The sequence below is a fragment of the Chiroxiphia lanceolata genome, chromosome 6 (assembly GCF_009829145.1).
Source record: "Chiroxiphia lanceolata isolate bChiLan1 chromosome 6, bChiLan1.pri, whole genome shotgun sequence".
NCBI classification, from domain to species: Eukaryota; Metazoa; Chordata; class Aves; order Passeriformes; family Pipridae; genus Chiroxiphia; species Chiroxiphia lanceolata.
The window spans coordinates 63,616,312-63,633,961 of NC_045642.1; the positions used below are offsets into that span (position 1 = coordinate 63,616,312).

A 17,650-nucleotide genomic window follows, 5' to 3' on the forward strand; every position below is an offset into this window, starting at 1 on the left:
GGCCGTGAGGGCGAGCCCGCTATGTTGTTTGCCGTCTCCATAGCAACTGAACGGAAGTGCCCCGGCGCCGCCATCTTGTTTACCGTTACCACAGCAACGCCCGCCATCTTGTTTACCGTTACCACAGCAACGCCCGCCATCTTGCTCCGTGTCTCCACCACCAGCCCGCCCGGGCCGTGCGGGGCCATGGCGGGCGCGGGGCGGCTGCACGACCTGGACCTCAGCGCCGAGGAAGCCGAGCGCCTCCGACGCGCCTTCCGCGACGAGAAGTTCCGCGCGCTGTTCGCCGAGTACGCGGCGGAGCTCACCGACCCGGAGCAGCGCCGGCTGTACGAGGAGGAGGTGGCGGCGCTGGAAAGGGAGCGGGGCGTGGAAGTGCGCTTCGTGCACCCCTCGCCGGGCTTCGTGCTGCGGACCAGCCAGGAGGGCTCCCGCCGCTGCTACATCAACGTGTGCAGCAACGCGATGCTGGCGGAGCCGCGGGCCCACGCCGAGCGCGGCGGGCAGCGCTGGGCCCTGCCCTACAGCCTGGCGCCGGGCCGCGAGGAGCTGCGCCGCGCCGGCCGCCGCCGCCTGCTCTACGACGTGGTGTTCCACCCGGCCGCGCTCCGCCTGGCCGCCCGCAGCGCCCCGTTCCGCCGCCTGCTCTGCGACACGGCTCTGGACGCCGTGGAGCGGCACTGCGGGGTGCGGCTGGACCGCGCCAACGCCGCCGTGCTGCGGGGGACCCGCTACAAGGGCGTCCCGCAGGCGCCCGTCATCCGCTCCCCGCTGCCCGGCGGCGCCACGAAGCCGCCCGACGGCGAGGAGTCCCCGCTGCCGCCCTTCCCCTACCCCGCCCCGCCGCCGGCCGACAGCGGGGACTCGCCGCCGCCGCCTCCCTTCCCCGCCCCGCCCGCCGCCGGGGCCGCCCCGCCCGCCGGCCCCACCACGCCGCGCTGGAGCATCCGCCACCGCTCCTACGTGGACCTGCAGGACTACCGGCACAGCCGCGACTCGGCGCCCAGCCCGGTGCCGCGGGAGCTGGTGGTGACGGTGGAGCTGCCGCTGCTGCGCTCGGCGGCGCAGGCGGAGCTGGAGATCCGCGGGCGGGAGCTCAGGCTGGACTCGGTCCGTCCCGCCTACCGCCTGCGCCTGCGCCTGCCCTACGCCGTGGACGAGAGCGGCGGCCGGGCCGCCTTCAACCGGGCCCAGCGGCAGCTGCAGGTCACGCTGCCCGTAGTGCCGCCGGCCCCCGCCGGGCAGCGGCGGGAAGGGGCCGAGCCCGCGGCGCAGGGGCCGGGCGAGCCGCTGGGCGAGCCGCCGGAAGCTGGGCCGGGCGGCGGGGCCGCTCCTCCCCCGGGCCCCGGCGGCGCGGCCCGGAGCACGTGGGGCGGCGGGGAGACCGGGGATCCACCCGGGGATCCGCCCACCGAGCCCCCCGCTGAACCACCCCCTGAACCACCCACCGAGCCCCTCGCTGAACCCCTCTCGGAACCCCTCTCTGAATCACCCGCAGAACAACCCGCTGAACTTCCCGCAGATCCACCTGCTGAACCCCTTGCCGAGCCCCTCGCCGAAAGCCCCGCTGGACCACTTTGTGGTCCACCCGCCGAGCCCCTCGTTGAACCACCCACCGAGCCCCCCTCTGAACTCCTCGCTGATCCCCCCGCTGAACTCCTCGCTGAACCTGCTGAACCACCCGCAGAACCCCTCACTGAACCACCTACTGAATCCCCCACTGATCCACTCGCTGAACCCCAAAAACCACCTGCCGAGCCCCTCGCCGATCCACCCACTGAACCGCCCGCTGAACCCCCCTCTGGACCACCCCCTGAGCCAGCCGCTGATCCACCCGCTGAATCACCCACTGAGCCCCCCAACCCACCACCACTCTCCGGCGCCGCTGTCCCCATGGCCAGCAGCCCCGAGCCGGCCGTGCCCGCCGAGGACGCCCCTCCGAGCCCCCCGCCGGCCGCAGAGCGCAGCCCCGCCGGGATGGGCGCCACGTGCCCTCCCTTCCAGGCCCGGCAGGACGAGGCGTCCCTCACCCTGCTCCTGACAGTGCCCGGCATCCATCCCCAGAGCCTCTGCGGGGACGTGGGCACCCACCACTACAGCCTGCGCTTCTCCACTGCCAGCGGTGCCTTTGCCCTGTTCCTGCAGTTCCCTCCCGCAAACAGGCTGCTGTCCCCCGAGACCGGAGTCAGCGTCTCTGCCCACAACGTGGTTGTGGAGCTGGCCAAGGCCCCCGACAGCACCGGGCCCTGGGAGAAGTTCAGCTTCGGCCTCGACCCCTCTGCCCTGCAGGTAATGGCTTCAAAGGGGCAGGTTTGGGGTGTCCCCTCCCCGGAGAGCCGCTGCTCCGCTGCTGAGTGTGGCTCATGTTTGGCTTCGTTGGTGAGCGATGTCTCGGGGAGGTGTGAGGTTGAGTTCAAAGCTGGTAGAGACAGAAGTTCCTTCCTCTGAGAGCTGCTCCCGCATGTGAATGGAGTGACCTGATTTGAGCAAATCTTGTCCAAGGTCACATCACGGAGCTGACACCTTCATCCTTGGGTTTGCAATGACTTCTGCCTCCCACGCTGACTTTTTTTCTAAGGGAAATTGTGGTGATAAGTGAAAACAAAGCCTGCCCTGACCTTTACGTCCTTAGTGTTCACTTTTAACTCAAGTAAATTGCTTGTGCAGCTTGTTCACACAAGGAAAGGAGATGTTTATGGTACACCAGACATCCACTCGTGTGCATACACTGTCATGGAGTGTGGGTGGAGGATCCCTGTGTCTGTATTCTGGGACAGAATTCCCACTTACAGCATTAGTTCAACCAGAGCAGAACAGCAAACAGCAGCTGTGAACTGTCCATTTTGCTGGGATAAATCTTCACCTTCCCTTCCTCCCTGTCTGAATATGATTCCAGTTTAGTGGTTTATGATTTTATGGGTCATTTGGCAGTGATGCTCTCATGGTGGGAAAAGGTGAGGTGGCTGCATCCAGGTGACAGTGCCACCTGGGAGCTGCCAGTGTCCCCAAAGGGATGCCCACCTTGTGGCACTCTCACTGTCCAGAAACACACAAGTTTTGTGGAAAACCACATTATTCTGTAAGCTCAGAGTTTCAAACAGCTTCTCATGAGCAGGGATTAAGGCCGCGCGGCTCTTGTGTAACCTTCCAGTCATGGGATTTGAAGTTTGGCTTGATTTTAGAGCAGTAAAATCCTTTGCATTTTGGATCATGTGCTGTGGGAGTGCAAGTCCAGAAAGCTGGCAGGCTTCAAGTATATCCACTGGGATAGACTTGCCTTGGAGCAGCTTAATTGCTCCTTCCCTACCACTAGAAATTACTTGTGCATGATTTTGAAAGATATTTATCCAATTAGTGTTTGTGCAGCTGAAACATCACATTTAATGTCCCATTTAGCAGCTACACACCTTTCATAACAGCAATTCCTGTGAAGGAGGAGCCGATCATTTCGGGGAAGTATCAAAGATGATGAATTTATGGAGAACCACCCACGCTGAGCTGTTTGCAGAGCATTTCCTCTGCTTTTAGTGGAGCAGAAGCCTTGCAAGTCTGTGCAAGTGGGGCCACAGAGCCCTCAGCACTGCTGTTAGTGGCTGGGATCGGGCACTGGGTGCTGCTGCCACGTCAAATAAGCCACTGTGTAAACTACTGCCTGTTTTCTGCACGGGGACAGAGCCTGCCCAGGGCAGTGGTGGAGTCCCCATCCCTGGAAGTGTTCAAAAAACGTGTGGGTGTGGCACTTGAGGACATGATTTAGTGATGAGCATGGTGGTGGTGCTGGGTTGGTGGCTGCACTAAGGTTTGTGTGCATTTGTTATTACGACTGGGGGAATATCTTGTGATTGGAAGTTGCTAAAAGGCCACCCAGTAATGAGATTTTGGTTTTGTGAGTTAAAAAAACCCCTTGAGTGTGCTGATTTTAGTATATATATTGCAAAATGTTTTGGGTGGAGTAGGAAGAAGAGATTGGGCATTAGTCATAGGCATCCCAGCCATTCATTCACGTAGCAGACTCCAAAAGATTCTCCTGGCATGGAGTCCTTTGGACGCTGGGCCTGCAAACTGAAGCAGGAGAAATAAACTGAAGTCATTTGTTCTGTTTGCTTTCTTTAAACTGATATTCCCCCGGAGTGCCTGTGCCAGCACTGAGAGCTGCACTCACTCAGAGTGAAGGGAGAAAAATTAATATTTAATTAGAGCCACTATTATATGCTGTCTTCTGGCCATTAACTATTTGCTCCTGGTCGCTTTTCTTCTACTTCTGTTGATTTCTTCAATTTGTCTGATGTAATTTTGGATGTTTTTCTGCTTTGGCTCTCATTCTATAAATCAGAGCTGTTGTTCTTGCACTGAGACCTGTAAGGAGTTGCATCAGTCATTGCAGAGTGCACAAAGCAGTGCCCTGTTTGATCCCTTCAAGGAGCTTTTGGTGGCTGAGGTGAGCAGGAATTTTATCCTGCACTTCCCAGTGTGCTTGTTCATCATCTCTTCTCCCACAGCAGCGTTGCCAGAGGACAGTGCATGGCAAAAGTGAATCATGGAATCAGAGAATCCCAGAATGATTTGGGTTGGAAGGGACTTTAAAGCCCATCTCATTCCACCTCCTGCCAGGGGCAGGAACACCTTCCACTAATCCAGGTTGCTCAGAGCTCCATCCAGTTTGGCCAGTGTTTTTTTTAACAGATATAGAATTCCTACTCTCCTGTTGTCTGGGAAGTTGCTTCCTACTGGAGACTGAGGGTTGTTGTGTTGTTGCATGGAGCAAATTCCTCTGGGTTAGTTCAGAATCTACCCCTCACTGGAAACCTGTTCCACAGTGGCTCTTCCACCACCCTGGGCTGCTGCCCAGTTCTCTCCCATTAACTGCCAGTTTCTTCTTGGAAATTGGTCTGGTCCAGATGCTGGTAGAAGAATGAACTGAGCTTGTCCTTGGGACACTGTGCTTGGAACAGAATTTCAAGGACTGCTTTTCCCTTTGTAGTCATCTGTGGCTAATCCCTGTGCTGGAAGATGACCCGTTTAGAGCTCAGTTTCCACAGATGCTGAGCAGCTGGAATTTCCCACCCTTTTCTCTTTTCAGGAAATCTTTACAGTGCCACAGTCCCCCCTGGACTTTAACTGTGAGTAGTTTCACTCCTTGGCTAAACTATAATGTCCGCACAGCGGCTGGACTTGATGATCTTGGAAGTCTTTCCCATCCTAAATGATTCTATGACTTGTTGACCAGAAATCCTATAAAAAGAAAGATTCCGTAACTTGGGGCATCGTGTACCAGGGTCACATATTTCAGGGGTTTAAAGGTGACCTTTTGTCACTGCCCTGGTGCTCCATCACTGCACCAGAGACCACACAGCACTGATCCTTCTGCAGGGCTCGCTCCAGGCCCTGTTTTTCCAGGGAATAACCTGAGGAATCTTCCTGGCTTCCCCGTTGCCAAAAATCCCTGTCTGCTGTTTGCCTCGAAGGACCAGCCATGGGCTGTGCTCCCTCCACTGCAGTTCATCCACTAATACCTGCTGCATCTTTTCCTTAAATCCTCAAATTCAGGCCTGGGAAACTCCTGCATCAGAGAGTTGACCTTCAATTTGAGACAACACAGCCTGGAGAGTAAATGATGAAGAAAGAATGGTTGAGAGTTAAATAACCATTAATAAAATTTGTAAGCCTGCCAGGCAAGGTTTGTGAGAACAACATGTCCCAGTGTGTCCTGGTTTATGGTAGAGCAGGAGTTGGGCAGTGATGGAAATCGTGCCTTCGGAAAGCACCATCTTGGAATGTTTGGCCTCCTGGGGTTAAATGCTCAACTCTTAACAGAAATAAAAAGCAGTTTTCTAGTGAGTGTATTGAACTCCTGAGACTTGGAGGCTCAGTTATCAGAGCATGTGAAACACGTGTGGTAGCTAATTAATTCTGCTGGCAGTTTTGGGGTCGTGTGTGCTCATTTTCATGGCTTTAGAAAAAGATCGGGTCACGTAGGAATTCCCTTTCATGCTGATCCACACCCTTCCTGCCCCTCTCAGTGGCCTGGAGTGAGTTAGTTCACAGGATGTGTGCTCATTCCCTGGTCAGTGCTTCCCCCTGGGAACCCCTCACTGCAGGAGGAATCACAGCCAGACCATCCCTTTCCTCATAAACCCCCATCTCCTCTTATGGACAACATTAAGATTTAACTCACATAAACCCCCCCGGGGCTCCAGAGAACAGCAGGGGAGCAGAGGAAAACAGAAATATTTCCTCTGCTTTCCTATGCATTACATTTTTTTAACATTTGCAGTCTGAAAAATATTACACTGAACATTCCTGAGGAGTTCATGGTTGGAGCTAAGCATGAGTTAATTCTGTTTGTGAGGTATCCAAACAGGAATTGCACAGCAACGTGGAAGCTTTGTTTAACTTCTCTGTGTGTGTTGATGCCTCCATGGAGGATGTTTTGGGTGGGTGTGATTTTTCTGCTTGCCACAGACACCAGTGTCTTGTGAAGGAGATGCTTTGGAAGCTTTTGGTGCTGGTAAAATAAGATGTGGACCCGTTGGAGTGAGTCCAGAAGAGGCCACTAGACTGGTCACAAGGCTGGAGCCCCTCTGCTCTGGGGACAGGCTGGGAGAGCTGGGGGGTTCACCTGGAGAAGAGAAGGCTCTGGAGAGACCTTAGAGCTCCTTCCAGGGCCTAAAGGGGCTCCAGGAGAGCTGGAGAGGGACTTGGGACAAAGGATGGAGGGACAGGACAAGGGGAATGGCTTCCCACTGCCAAAGGGCAGGGATTCATCAATCCCATCGGATATTGGGAAGGAATTCCTGGCTGGGAGGGTGGGGAGGCCCTGGCACAGGTTTCCTAGAGAAGCTGTGGCTGCTCCATTCCTGGAAGTGTCCAAGGGCAGTGCCAGGGCTTCACCACCTGCACAGGGAAGAATTTCTTCCCAATATCCCATCTAAATGTAAGTCACCTGTGTGTGGCTGCAGGTGGCAGAGCTGTGTTGCTCCCAGCACAGGGAACATGTGGAAAAGGCCGTGGGCTGGATGTGCTCCTGTGGGATCACTGCTGGGGCCGTGCTGGAGCTGTCCTTGTGCTCAGTGATCTTGGAATTAGGGCCCTTGTGGATAAATGTTTTTCTTGGTTTGAGAGTCAACCAAGCATGAAACCCAGAGAGCCATGTTGGGAAGTGTAAGACACGGATGTTTTACGACTTTGCCACCTTTCAGGGAGAAATCCATCCTGGAGAGCTCTTCTGCCCTCATTTCCAAGCTGTTTGGAGTTGTTACATGCTTTCTTTGAAAGTCAGGGTTATAATTTTCAATCTCCAAGCTACTATAAAGACTTAATACAATAGTCAGGGGTCACTTCTAAGAACATGCTGCTGGAAGCTGGAGCTGTTGTGTGTAATCCTACAACAGTTTATTTTTGGTTCAGTTAATTCTGTGCTCATCATTTCAAGACTCTTGGCAAGTTTTTGGGGAGGTCAAGGAAGGACAGAGAAAGAGAACAGAACAAACTTATTATTTCATATTTTTCAGAGTAATCTCCTTCCCAAGCTGCATTAAGAACCATAATTAGTTTGCTTCTGCTATAAAACAAACTAATTTCTGCATAGCCTTTAATTGGTAGCTGCATTTTGGGAATAACATGTCTACACAAAACATTTATGTCAGGAAACATTATTAACCTACTGATTAAGCTCATCAAAGCTCCTTTTGAGCTGTTTAATCTTTGCAGTCATGAGCTCCTTGGAAAAGTTTTCACCCCACTACAGGTACTAAAATTTTGAGCTTCAAATTCTCATGTTGAGAGTCTCTGGTTTTTGCTGGGACTCTACAAAGCCAGAGGCCAGGAGATCCACAGATCCAGGTCCCTTTCCATATTGAGTTGGTGGTTGTTCCTGGAGAGGATATGTCTGCCCCATCCCTGGAAGGGTTCAAGGCCAGCTTGGAGCAACCTGATCCAGTGGAAGGTGTCCCTGCCCATGGCAGGGGGTGGGAACGAGATGGTTTTTAAGATCCTTTCCCACCCAAACCATTCCATGATTCTGGGGTTCTCTGAGCTTCTCGTTACAGGAGGCACACAAATAATTTAAACCTGAAATCTGTGCTGCTTTTAAAACTGTTGCAGCCTGCGTGGGAGGTAACTCTGGATGGAAATTGGCTACGAATTTGGATAAAGTGAGGCAGAATAAACCCGTTTGATTGCCGAGGGCAGCCGTGAGGGGCCCAGCTTTGCACCGTCGGTGCTGTGAGAGACAAGGGTGGCTTTGAATGATGAAGTGCTCTAGAAACCAAAGTCCTTCCTGCTAACGTTTATGTTAATTTGGTCTCAGTTTAGTCACAGGGAAAAATGAATGTGTACCAAACAGCAGATGACAGTATGTGCAGGGAGAAACAAATTAAATTGGAAGTTGCTAAGAGAGGATCATAAATACCAGAAAATAAACGGTTTAAGCCGACGAATTATTTTACAGGGTCATTGAAATCATCTGCAGATGGTTGTCCTCTGTTTGCTCTGGCTTGGAAGGCAGAGCAGGCTTTAGAATAAATGCCTGAGTCATTTTTTTCCAAGGTCTAGGCTTTGATAACATCTGCAGTAATATAAATGCCTCGGCGTGTGCTCCCCGTGAATTCAAAGTCTGAGTTACAGTCTCAGGCTAATGATAATCACCTTAGTGACAACAAACACATCCAAGGTGCTGTGATTTATGGCAGACCATGGGGTAGGACTGGGAGAAAATGTTAAATACTTATGGGAGTAGGGTGTTGGGCTGGAATGAAACTTTATAGCAATCGGTCAAAATTAACAGAACATCACAAGTGGTTACTTTTTATCCTCCTGTTAAGTATTGATTAATCATGGAATATCCTGAGCTGGAAGGGACCCACAAGGATCATCCAGTGCAACTCCTGGCCCTGCCCAGGGCACCCCAACAATCCCCCCTTGTCCCTGAGAGCGTTGTCCAAACGTTCCTGGAGCTCTGGCAGCCTTGGGGCTGTGCCCACTGCCCTGGGGAGCCTGGGCAGTGCCAACCACCCTCTGGGGGAAGAACCTTTTCCTGATAACAGACCTTCCAGTTTTTAACAGTATTTACTGGGAAGAAAAGAAATTCTTTTACTTTTAATCGGGAAGAAAATCTTCAGAAAGATTTCTTGGGTTTGTTGCCAAAATGCAAAGTCCTGATTGCATCGAGGGCTGTCCCTCCCTCAGGCAACCACATGTGCCAGATGCAGGTTCAGAGGGAAAATAGACTGTTTTCCCCATTTTGTGTAGGAAATGTAGGATGGGGCTTGGAACAACCTGGTCTAGTGAAGGGTGTCTCTGTTTCCATACTCTGACACCTTCTCTTGGACTCTGCAGAGTATTCCCACAATCCTGAGGCACTGTCAGGTCCCTCTCTGGCAGGCAGGAAAGGCTATAACATTAGGGAATAACTATTTTAGGCTTTGCAGACAGAAATGCAAGGAGTAGGTATGTTATGGGAGGGTTTTCTGTCAGGGCAGCCCTGCTGTACTTTAATCTTCCCCCAAACAGTTTCAGCATCCAAAGCTGGCTCTTTGCCTGGATTGTAATCTTTCTGGATAGAAAATGAATTCAATCCTCTGGCTTGGAAAACCAACAGTATCTATGTTATGACTTTCCATATTGTGATTTCTAATTTTAATAGTGGAAAAAATAGGACGCTGGGTTATTTTTCCCATACTGTTTGGGTTTTTTTTCAAGATGACGGTTAAATTTTGTACCTCAGACACAATGTGACATCTGGCTGTGCATAAGGCTACGTCCACAGGGGGCCAAAAATGTGCAGAATTGCCTTTTTTGCTTCTCAGTCTGCAAGATGTCAGTGATAATTGAATTTAACTTCCATTGGATTGACAAGAGGGTTGAACTGGACCGAGAAATTTGAAAGTGTGACTTAAAGTGGAAGGTTTACAACTTCTCCCTGTTACTTCCAATTAAACAGGAAAGGTAATTCCCAGAGCACAAAACACTCCTCTAGGTCAGAACATTTTTATTGTGCCAAAGTCTGTCCTCACCCTCAGCCTACACAGACGATTTAGGAATAACACAAGCACGGGGAAAGCTCTGCAGTTCTTATGAAACAGCCCCTCCAGGATGTGTTTTAGGACCTTTAATTACCTGTAACTGATTTAAATCTTTAAACCTGTAGCAACATGTTTCACACTGTTTATGAACTGCATATGAACGGCCTGGAAACATACCCCAGGCTGTCCCTCTACCTCTGGATAACTCTCCTTGTTTTCCAACTGGCTTGTCTGCATGGAGATCTGAGCAGCCTCCCTGGCTGGGTGTGAAATGGATACAGCCCTGCGTGTTCCATATCTGATCTTGGAGCTGAGGGTTCACAGATCCTGCAGGGACACTCCAAGGAGGTGTTTGTGTTTTCCCAAGCACATGAAACAAACCCATAACAGTGTCACACCTTCCTGGTGTTAAGCCAGGTGAGGACAGTGGAACGAGGTTGGTGCAAATCATTCCTCAGAGAGAGTCTAAATCTGTGTATTAGTCACGTGTCCATAGAGAGAAAGCACTTTTCTTTTATTTTTGGTGTGATGCTGATCTGTGATTTCAATCCACATGAGCTAAGCACTGCTCTTCATCCATTTCACCTCGTTACTCTGAATGTCTGGCTCAGAATTTCTCTATCAAGGCTTGAATGAGCTGTGAAACTTGTGAAGTGTCCTGGCTTTCTTTGCAGTGAGTTTTTAGCCCAAATATCACTAAAGTTTAGCACAAAAAGAACATAACCTGCTCTTTCTCTTTTTTTTTTTCCTCTTTAGGAAAGATTGTTTGTCACTGAAGAGAACGTTGATGGATTTCTAGGCACTGCTTTATGCCCTTCTTCTTGCTCCCAATCAGCACTGGAAAGCCAGCCATTAATTGAAGTGCTGGAGGTTTCTGAGGACAGAATTCAAATCAGGATGGAGGTGAGGATCTCTGGGAGCAGCACACGCTCTGGCTGACTTATGTTCTTCAGCAAGATCCTATCAAATCCCACTGATACGTCTCTGTTCCTGTTTTGTCTTCACAGAGTGGGGAAAAACGGGGAGTGGGGTTATTTAAAAGTAGAACTGTCAATTTTCAGAAGCACAGGTTGTGTTTGTGCCATTTAATGTGACTAAGGGATTGAAACCTCCTATATTTCACTTGAAAAAGGAGAACTGTGATCTAGTCTTTAGAGACAGTGCTTTCTCCTTGCAGGAAGACTTCACTCTCTCAGCCTTGCACAGGTAGAGAAATCCTAGAGGATTTTGTCTGGGAAGGATCATATCTCGTTATCTTTATTCAGTCCAAGCATTTGAATACTTGGGGGGTTCCTGTTGTGTAGATAATTAAACATGAGGCTATTAATCTTAAACACTGGTCTCAAATTCACATTTGTAATGTTTCAGGCCTCATTCAGGCCACTCTTCTTCCTCAGTCACCCTGTCTAGATAGAGGATGCAAGACAGGCTGTTTCTGGGATCTGTCACGGGATTCAAATGTGCTCCCGTTGCAAAACAGATGGGCAGAAGAAGAAACCAAAATGTTAGTTTTGCAAAGAGGGAAATGTAAAGCCCCCCACATTAACTGAGATTTCTTGGCAGGTACTGCATCAGAAATTCGGATTAAACTTTTCTTAAAGGAAACATAAAATGCAGGGACAGTCAGGTCATTGCTGTGGCCATGAACTGGGGTCTGCAGACAGAGTTAATGTGTAGGTGGCTTGTTTGGAGGCAAGTTCAGATGAAGAAAGTGACCTTTGGAACCAGGCTGGAGGCCCCAGGAGTTTTTCAAAGGTAGTGGCTTTACTTGGCAGGCTTAATGTGTGTAGCTAGTGCGGACTGTACATAAAAATCTAAAATTCAAAGTGTTGGAAAGCAGATCTGTGTGTTCTGGGGCCTAAGAAAAGGCAGCTGAGATATCTTAAATCATCACACTCCTGGTGCTGTGCTGGGACAGCAGTTGGAGTCAATGATCCTTGTGGGTCCCTTCCAGCTCAGGTTGTTTGTTCCATGATTCTGTATCTATGTGGGAGAATCATCCCGTTTGAAGGACTTACTGCTGTTGCTTTTGTCTCTTGCTGGAGTGAGCAGAGGTTTGGGCTCAGAGAGGGCTGGATGTGTGAGAGAGCAGCTCTGTCTAAATCCATGAATCCAGCTGCTCCTGGACAGATCCCTGCCTGATCCTGACTGCCCACTGATAGGGACCTATGAGCTAACAGCAGCTTTTTGCAAAAACACTCAATAATGTTGAAACTGGGGAACTGCCGTTTAGACAACACCTCTCACAGTTCCTCCTCTCCCGAGGCAAACCATGGCAATTCCTGGATTAGCTCCACAGGCCGGTAATTTCCCTAATTGCAAGGTTCAAACCCGCTCCTGCAACGGGAGTTGAGATCCCTTGGCTGATTTTGTGGCCCCTGAGATCTGGAAAACAGGCTGGGTGTGGTGAAAGGCCTTTCCTAATCCTGCAGCCACGGCGGCTGTGGCGCTTGGCCGCTGCCCAGCAGCTCTTCCTAGAGCAGAGGAAACCCTCGGGAAGTGAGCAACCTCCCTGCCACTCATTCCCACGCGCCAGACAAGAGCAGGAAAACCCCAGCACCGGGCTCACTTGGCTTTGTGGAATAGAATCACAGAATCACAGAGTCACAGGATGGTTTGGGTTGGAAGGGACCTTAGAGATCATCCAGTCGCGACCCCCTGCCATGGACATTCCACCAATCCAAGTTGCCCAGCTGTTGGAGGAACAAGTGTCTCTGCTGTCTTTGCAGCAGTTTTGTGTGCATGGTTTGTTTCAGCTGCAGAATAACTCATTTATTTCCTTGACAGCCACAGGAACGTGATGGAGAAGGAACACTTGGCAGCTCAGGGGGAGACCTTGCTGGAAAGACCAACGGTGACTACCCCGAAACAAAGGCAGAAACAAACTGCCCTGCAGCTGATGGGGAACGTGCTGCAGGAACCAACACGGCTCCCACGGCTGAAACAATAGGAAAAGTAGGTTGTAGTTCACACCATTGTTTGGAGCACGAACCTCCTGACACCAGTTCAGCGATCGCTGGTGAATCCGGGAGAAAGGAACCAGATTTAGAAAGTGCTGCCGCAGCAGGCGACACGGCCACGGCCCCGGGCTCTGCAAAACAAGGAGAGCTTCTGCCAAGGGGGCAGGAGGCAGTGGAAGGGCACGAAGAGGCTGAACCCCCAGGGCTGGACAGCAGGGCAGCCTCCCCTCTCCTACGAGAAGTGAACCTTGAGGACGGGAGCGTGCGGGTCCTCAGGGACCACGTAACGCGCTGCCCCGTCGCGTTTCAGAACTCCTTGCTGTATGAGTTGGATTAGTTTAATGGGTTTAGGATTTCCTTCTGTTGTTTGATGCTTTTTGTGACTTCCACGTGCTGGTGGGTGACTTCAGGGCTCAGAGGTCCCCACTGGAACTGTTTCAGCATCAAAACCTTACGTTGTTACGATTTTTGCAGTTAACAGATCTGTTTTCTAATCACATGTATGGGCTGAAGTAGTTTTATTTCAAGAAGGATGCAGCTGGAAGCGAATCTGAGCCCCCTGAAGAAAATGTATCTTCATTGTTTACATAACTTTTTTATTCTCTTACCACATTTCAGGGATTATTTGTATATATCCTTGGTCTAATGGCTCCCTTGGGAATTGAGCAGTATTCATCATTTTTCAAACCTTTCATTTTGTGATAACTGCAGGATTAGACTCGCAGTGATTTTTAGCAATCAAATGAAATTTCTAATTACCCGGAGAAGTTCTAATTAGTCTCCTAGAAATAATCAACATCTACACCCTGTATTCCATCCTAGTGCAGTGCTTTGCAGCACCCAGACATCCCCCAGCTGAACAAATTCCTTTGCACAGTAACAACATCCTCTGGGTGCACGTGTGCTGTGAAGTATTTACAGTTTGGGAGACGGATTCACTTTATCCAGATTTATTTTCACAGTTTCCCTCGAGTTTCCACGTGCTCGTTGCTGGTTCACCTCTCTGAAGTGCCATAACCAAAAGAACACATCTAATAATAAACTTCCAGTTCCCTTTCTCACTGGTGCTGAACCAACTTCTGTTTTCGTTTGAGCTCTACAAGACACAGAGGTGCTTTAGAGAAAAGTTAAATTTGCCTTGTTTCAGGGCTGCTCTGGAATTACTGTCACATTTCTGTGTGAAACATGAGTGTGTGCAGTGGGGTGTGTGGTGTGAGTGTTACTTTCTGAGTTCAGTGAAGCCACAGTTGCCAAAACACCTGCCCTGCCCTCCAGGGCAGCACATCCGCTGCAGGAGGGCGAGGGCTTTGCTGGGTTAAGTTTAACCCCCCTCAGCTTTTTGGGGGAGGTCTCTGAGGGCTGAGGCACCAGCACAGCTTCATCATCACCCCTGACCCCGTGAAACAACAGAGAGCAAGCGTGTTGCAATTGTAGTTAAATAACCCTGGGGAAAAAAAAAAAAAAGACATTTTGTTTCTCTGACATACTTCTGTGTTCTACAAAAAGCTGCTGAGATGCTCCTGTTACCAGCTGTGCTTCAGAGAGCAGTGCCACGAAAGCAGCTGTAGTGACAACAAACAGCTCTGTAGCTCCCAACTCCAGATCAGCCCAGATCACAGCAGCACTTTTTACTGGTGGTTTTACATGGCTAATCCGAAACCAACTTTTTTTTTTTTTATTTAATCCAAACAAAAGAACTGTTGTGCCACCAATTTGCTATTTTTTTCTGCCTCGATTAATGAGTATCATTAAAAATTTATTGAAGTTAAATGCACACTGCTAGAAGGGGTGATGGCACGTGCCCAGCCCTCAGGATTAGAGAAACTCCCCTCCCACCCCATCCTGACTTTTTAGGAACACGAGATGACATCATCCTTTTGGTGACAATCAAGGACTTCTCTGCAATTACAAAACAACTGACTTTTTATTTCGGCAGAACTAAAAAAATCATATATTTATCTACATTGTAGTAAAAACAATGAATTTATTTTTCCATCCTTCATATATTTCATCGACACATCGCAACCGAGCCGGGACACAGGGATCAGGCATGAGGTGACCCCGGGTGGGACAGCACGCGAGGGCCCCCCCGGCGCGGTGTCACGGGCACCACCAGAGCTTCAGCACCAAAAAAGATGCACTTAAAAGTGTTCTCCTCCTTCTCCTCCTCCTCCTCCTCCTCCCAGCAAACTCAGCAGCAGGTCACTTTTTGCGTAGGGGCTGCAGCACATCACCCATTTCCAAAACGTGGTTGCCAAACATGAGAGATTACTATTTTGGGACACCTTTAAACAAGAATGTTTATTCATATTAAAGCAGAAAACCAACTCATAAATGCTGTTTATACACGTGTGTGCCTGTAAAAGACAAAATGGGACAACTCAAGAAGAAAAGAAGGCTGCAAGAGAAGGATCCTCACTGGAGTCTGCGGTAACTCTTACAGAGTTCGTGGTCCCTGATGTCTCCCCACCCTCCGTTTTTGACGTGAGGGGACAGGGGAGCCATGGAGTACCTTTTACTGACACTCATCGTCTTGGGAAACAGGTACTGTTGGTTGCTGTTCAAGAGAGAGTCGATTTTGGCACTCTGGGTGGACGGTCTGCAGGATTTCTTGTGGTGCATGCCACAGTCCCCCGTGTGAAAAATCCTGGGGATCTCGGGAACCAGCACTTTCCAGAACTTTGGAAGACAAGAGACAGTCAAGTGCTGCAGAGTCCAGTCCCAGTTGTAGTCATCGTAGGTGCAGAAGGCGTCTGTGCACTCGATGAGCTTCTGGTAGGTGTCTCTGCCGAAGGCCATGCCCATGTTGTGCTCCGTGGACTTCCACGTCTTCATCTCCACCTTGTCGGCGCGGCCGGCGAAGCCGCCCCGCACGGGGCTGTAGGTGCCCAGGGACACCACCTGGCACTCGGGGCACTCGCGCTGGCGCAGGGCCCAGAGCTGCTTGAGGACGTGGTAGAAGTCGGGGGCCAGGTAATGATCCTCCTCCAGGAAGAGCACGGGCCCCGCGTGCTCCCGCAGCGCCCGCACGCGCTCCCACACGAAGTGCAGCTTCCACCACCAGTGGTGCTTGGTCTGGGCGAACCGCGCCTCGCGGTAGTGCCCGAACGAGTCCGGGAACTCGGCGTTGATGCAGCCCAGGCGCAGCGCCGCCGCCTTGCCCACGTCGCGGGGGCAGTCGCGGGGGTCGTGGCCCGGGAACTCGCGCGGGTACAGCTGGATGCTGAACGGGAAGAACACCTGGAGCACGGCGCAGAAGTCCACGCGGGCCGCCAGCCGGTTCAGCTCCTCGGCCCACAGGTCGTGGCTCAGCACCAGCAGCACGTTCTCCACGCCCGCCGCCCGCCGCAGCGACTCGAGCAGCAGCCGCAGGTGCTCGGCGCGGTCGTGCACCTGCACCACGAGCACCAGGTCGGGCCGCGCCGGGAAGCGCCCGGCGTTCCGCACCGGCTGGTCGAAGTTCAGCCGGTACACGAGCGAGCGGTAACTCAGCGTCGCGTTCTCGGACAGCACCGCCGGCACCACCGCGGCGGCAGCGGAGGCGTTGGCGGCGGGGCGGCGCGGCGGCGCCGGCGGCGCGGGGGGGGCGGGCTCGCTGACCCGCGGCGGCTCGCCGGTGCTACCGGGACCGCCCCGCTGCTGCTGCTGCTGCTGCCGCCGCCGGCCGCCGCCGCCGCCGGTGCCCCAGAGCGCCAGGGCGCAGAGCGCCAGCGCCGCCGCCAGCAGCAGCACCTTGCGCTTGTAGACGCGCAGCCGCATGTTCCCGGCGGCGGCGGCCCCGCTCCGCCACTCCCGCCGCCGCCGCCGCCGCCGCCGCCGCTCCCGCTCCCAGCGCGCGCGCGCCGCCGCCGCCCCGCGCGCACACGTTCCCGCGCCCCGTTGGCCGCCGCCGCGCCCGCCGCCGCGCCGCCATTGGCCGCCGGGGCCGTCACTCAACCGGGCGCGAGCTTCCGCCGCGCCGCGCTCTGATTGGGCGGCGCCGGAAAGGGGGCGGGGCCGGGCCGTGAGGGCAGAGCGGGGGCGGGCGGGGAAATCCTGAGGGATCGGGGCGAGCAGCGGGAAATAACGCCGGGAATGCGCCGACGACCAGCCTGCATTCGGGACAGTGATATATAAGAGCAATTAGTTCTGTGTTTGAAGAATAACGCAGTAAAAATCATGCTGGAGCGGCAAGGATAAGGTGAGAAAATGGCAGGAATGAGATAAAATCATTCCGGGTTTCGAAGAATAAGATAAAATCCTTGCGGGATTGAAAGAATAAGGTCAAATAATTGTAGGTTTGAAAGATTAAGATCATTGTAGACTCGAAAGATTAAGAGAATAAAAACGGTGTAGCATGGCAAGAATTAAGACATTCACTCCAGGGTTGCAAGATTAAGATTAATTAATTCTAGAATCACAAGTATAAAACGATTCCATAGCTTTCAAGAGCAATACACAAGAGTAAAATAATTCCAGAATTGCAAGAACAAGGTAAGAAAACCATCCTGGATTGGCAAGAATAAAACAGAGTAAAATAAAATAATTCTGGAATTGTAAGAACAAGGTGAGAAAATCATCCTGGGTTGGCAAGAATAATATATAACAAAAAACTATGCTGGGATTGCAAGAATAAAACATAATAAAATTGTTCCAGAATGGTAAGAATACAAAATTCATTCTAGAATG

The 17,650-nt window shown here is 51.8% G+C and overlaps 2 protein-coding genes across 4 annotated transcripts; one reads left to right on the top strand and one right to left on the bottom strand.

Moving 5' to 3' along the window:
• Positions 1-82: 82 nt before the first annotated feature.
• Positions 83-14,040, top strand: DNAAF2 (dynein axonemal assembly factor 2). Of its 3 annotated transcripts, none has more exons than XM_032692041.1 (4): positions 83-1,777; positions 1,826-2,289; positions 10,779-10,925; positions 12,810-14,040. In XM_032692041.1, the coding sequence occupies exons 1-4, from the start codon at positions 187-189 to the stop codon at positions 13,317-13,319; spliced, it is 2,712 nt and encodes a 903-aa protein (XP_032547932.1). In that variant the 5' UTR covers positions 83-186; the 3' UTR covers positions 13,320-14,040. The 3 variants fall into 3 exon arrangements, with proteins under 3 accessions (XP_032547932.1, XP_032547933.1, XP_032547931.1); XM_032692042.1 differs by having other exon boundaries at positions 83-1,505; positions 1,638-2,289; XM_032692040.1 differs by having other exon boundaries at positions 83-2,289.
• An 851-nt stretch (positions 14,041-14,891) lies between these two features.
• Positions 14,892-16,757, bottom strand: MGAT2 (alpha-1,6-mannosyl-glycoprotein 2-beta-N-acetylglucosaminyltransferase). Its single transcript, XM_032692082.1, has one exon. The coding sequence runs from the start codon at positions 16,739-16,741 to the stop codon at positions 15,398-15,400; it is 1,344 nt and encodes a 447-aa protein (XP_032547973.1). The 5' UTR covers positions 16,742-16,757; the 3' UTR covers positions 14,892-15,397.
• Between the last annotated feature and the right edge of the window lie 893 nt (positions 16,758-17,650).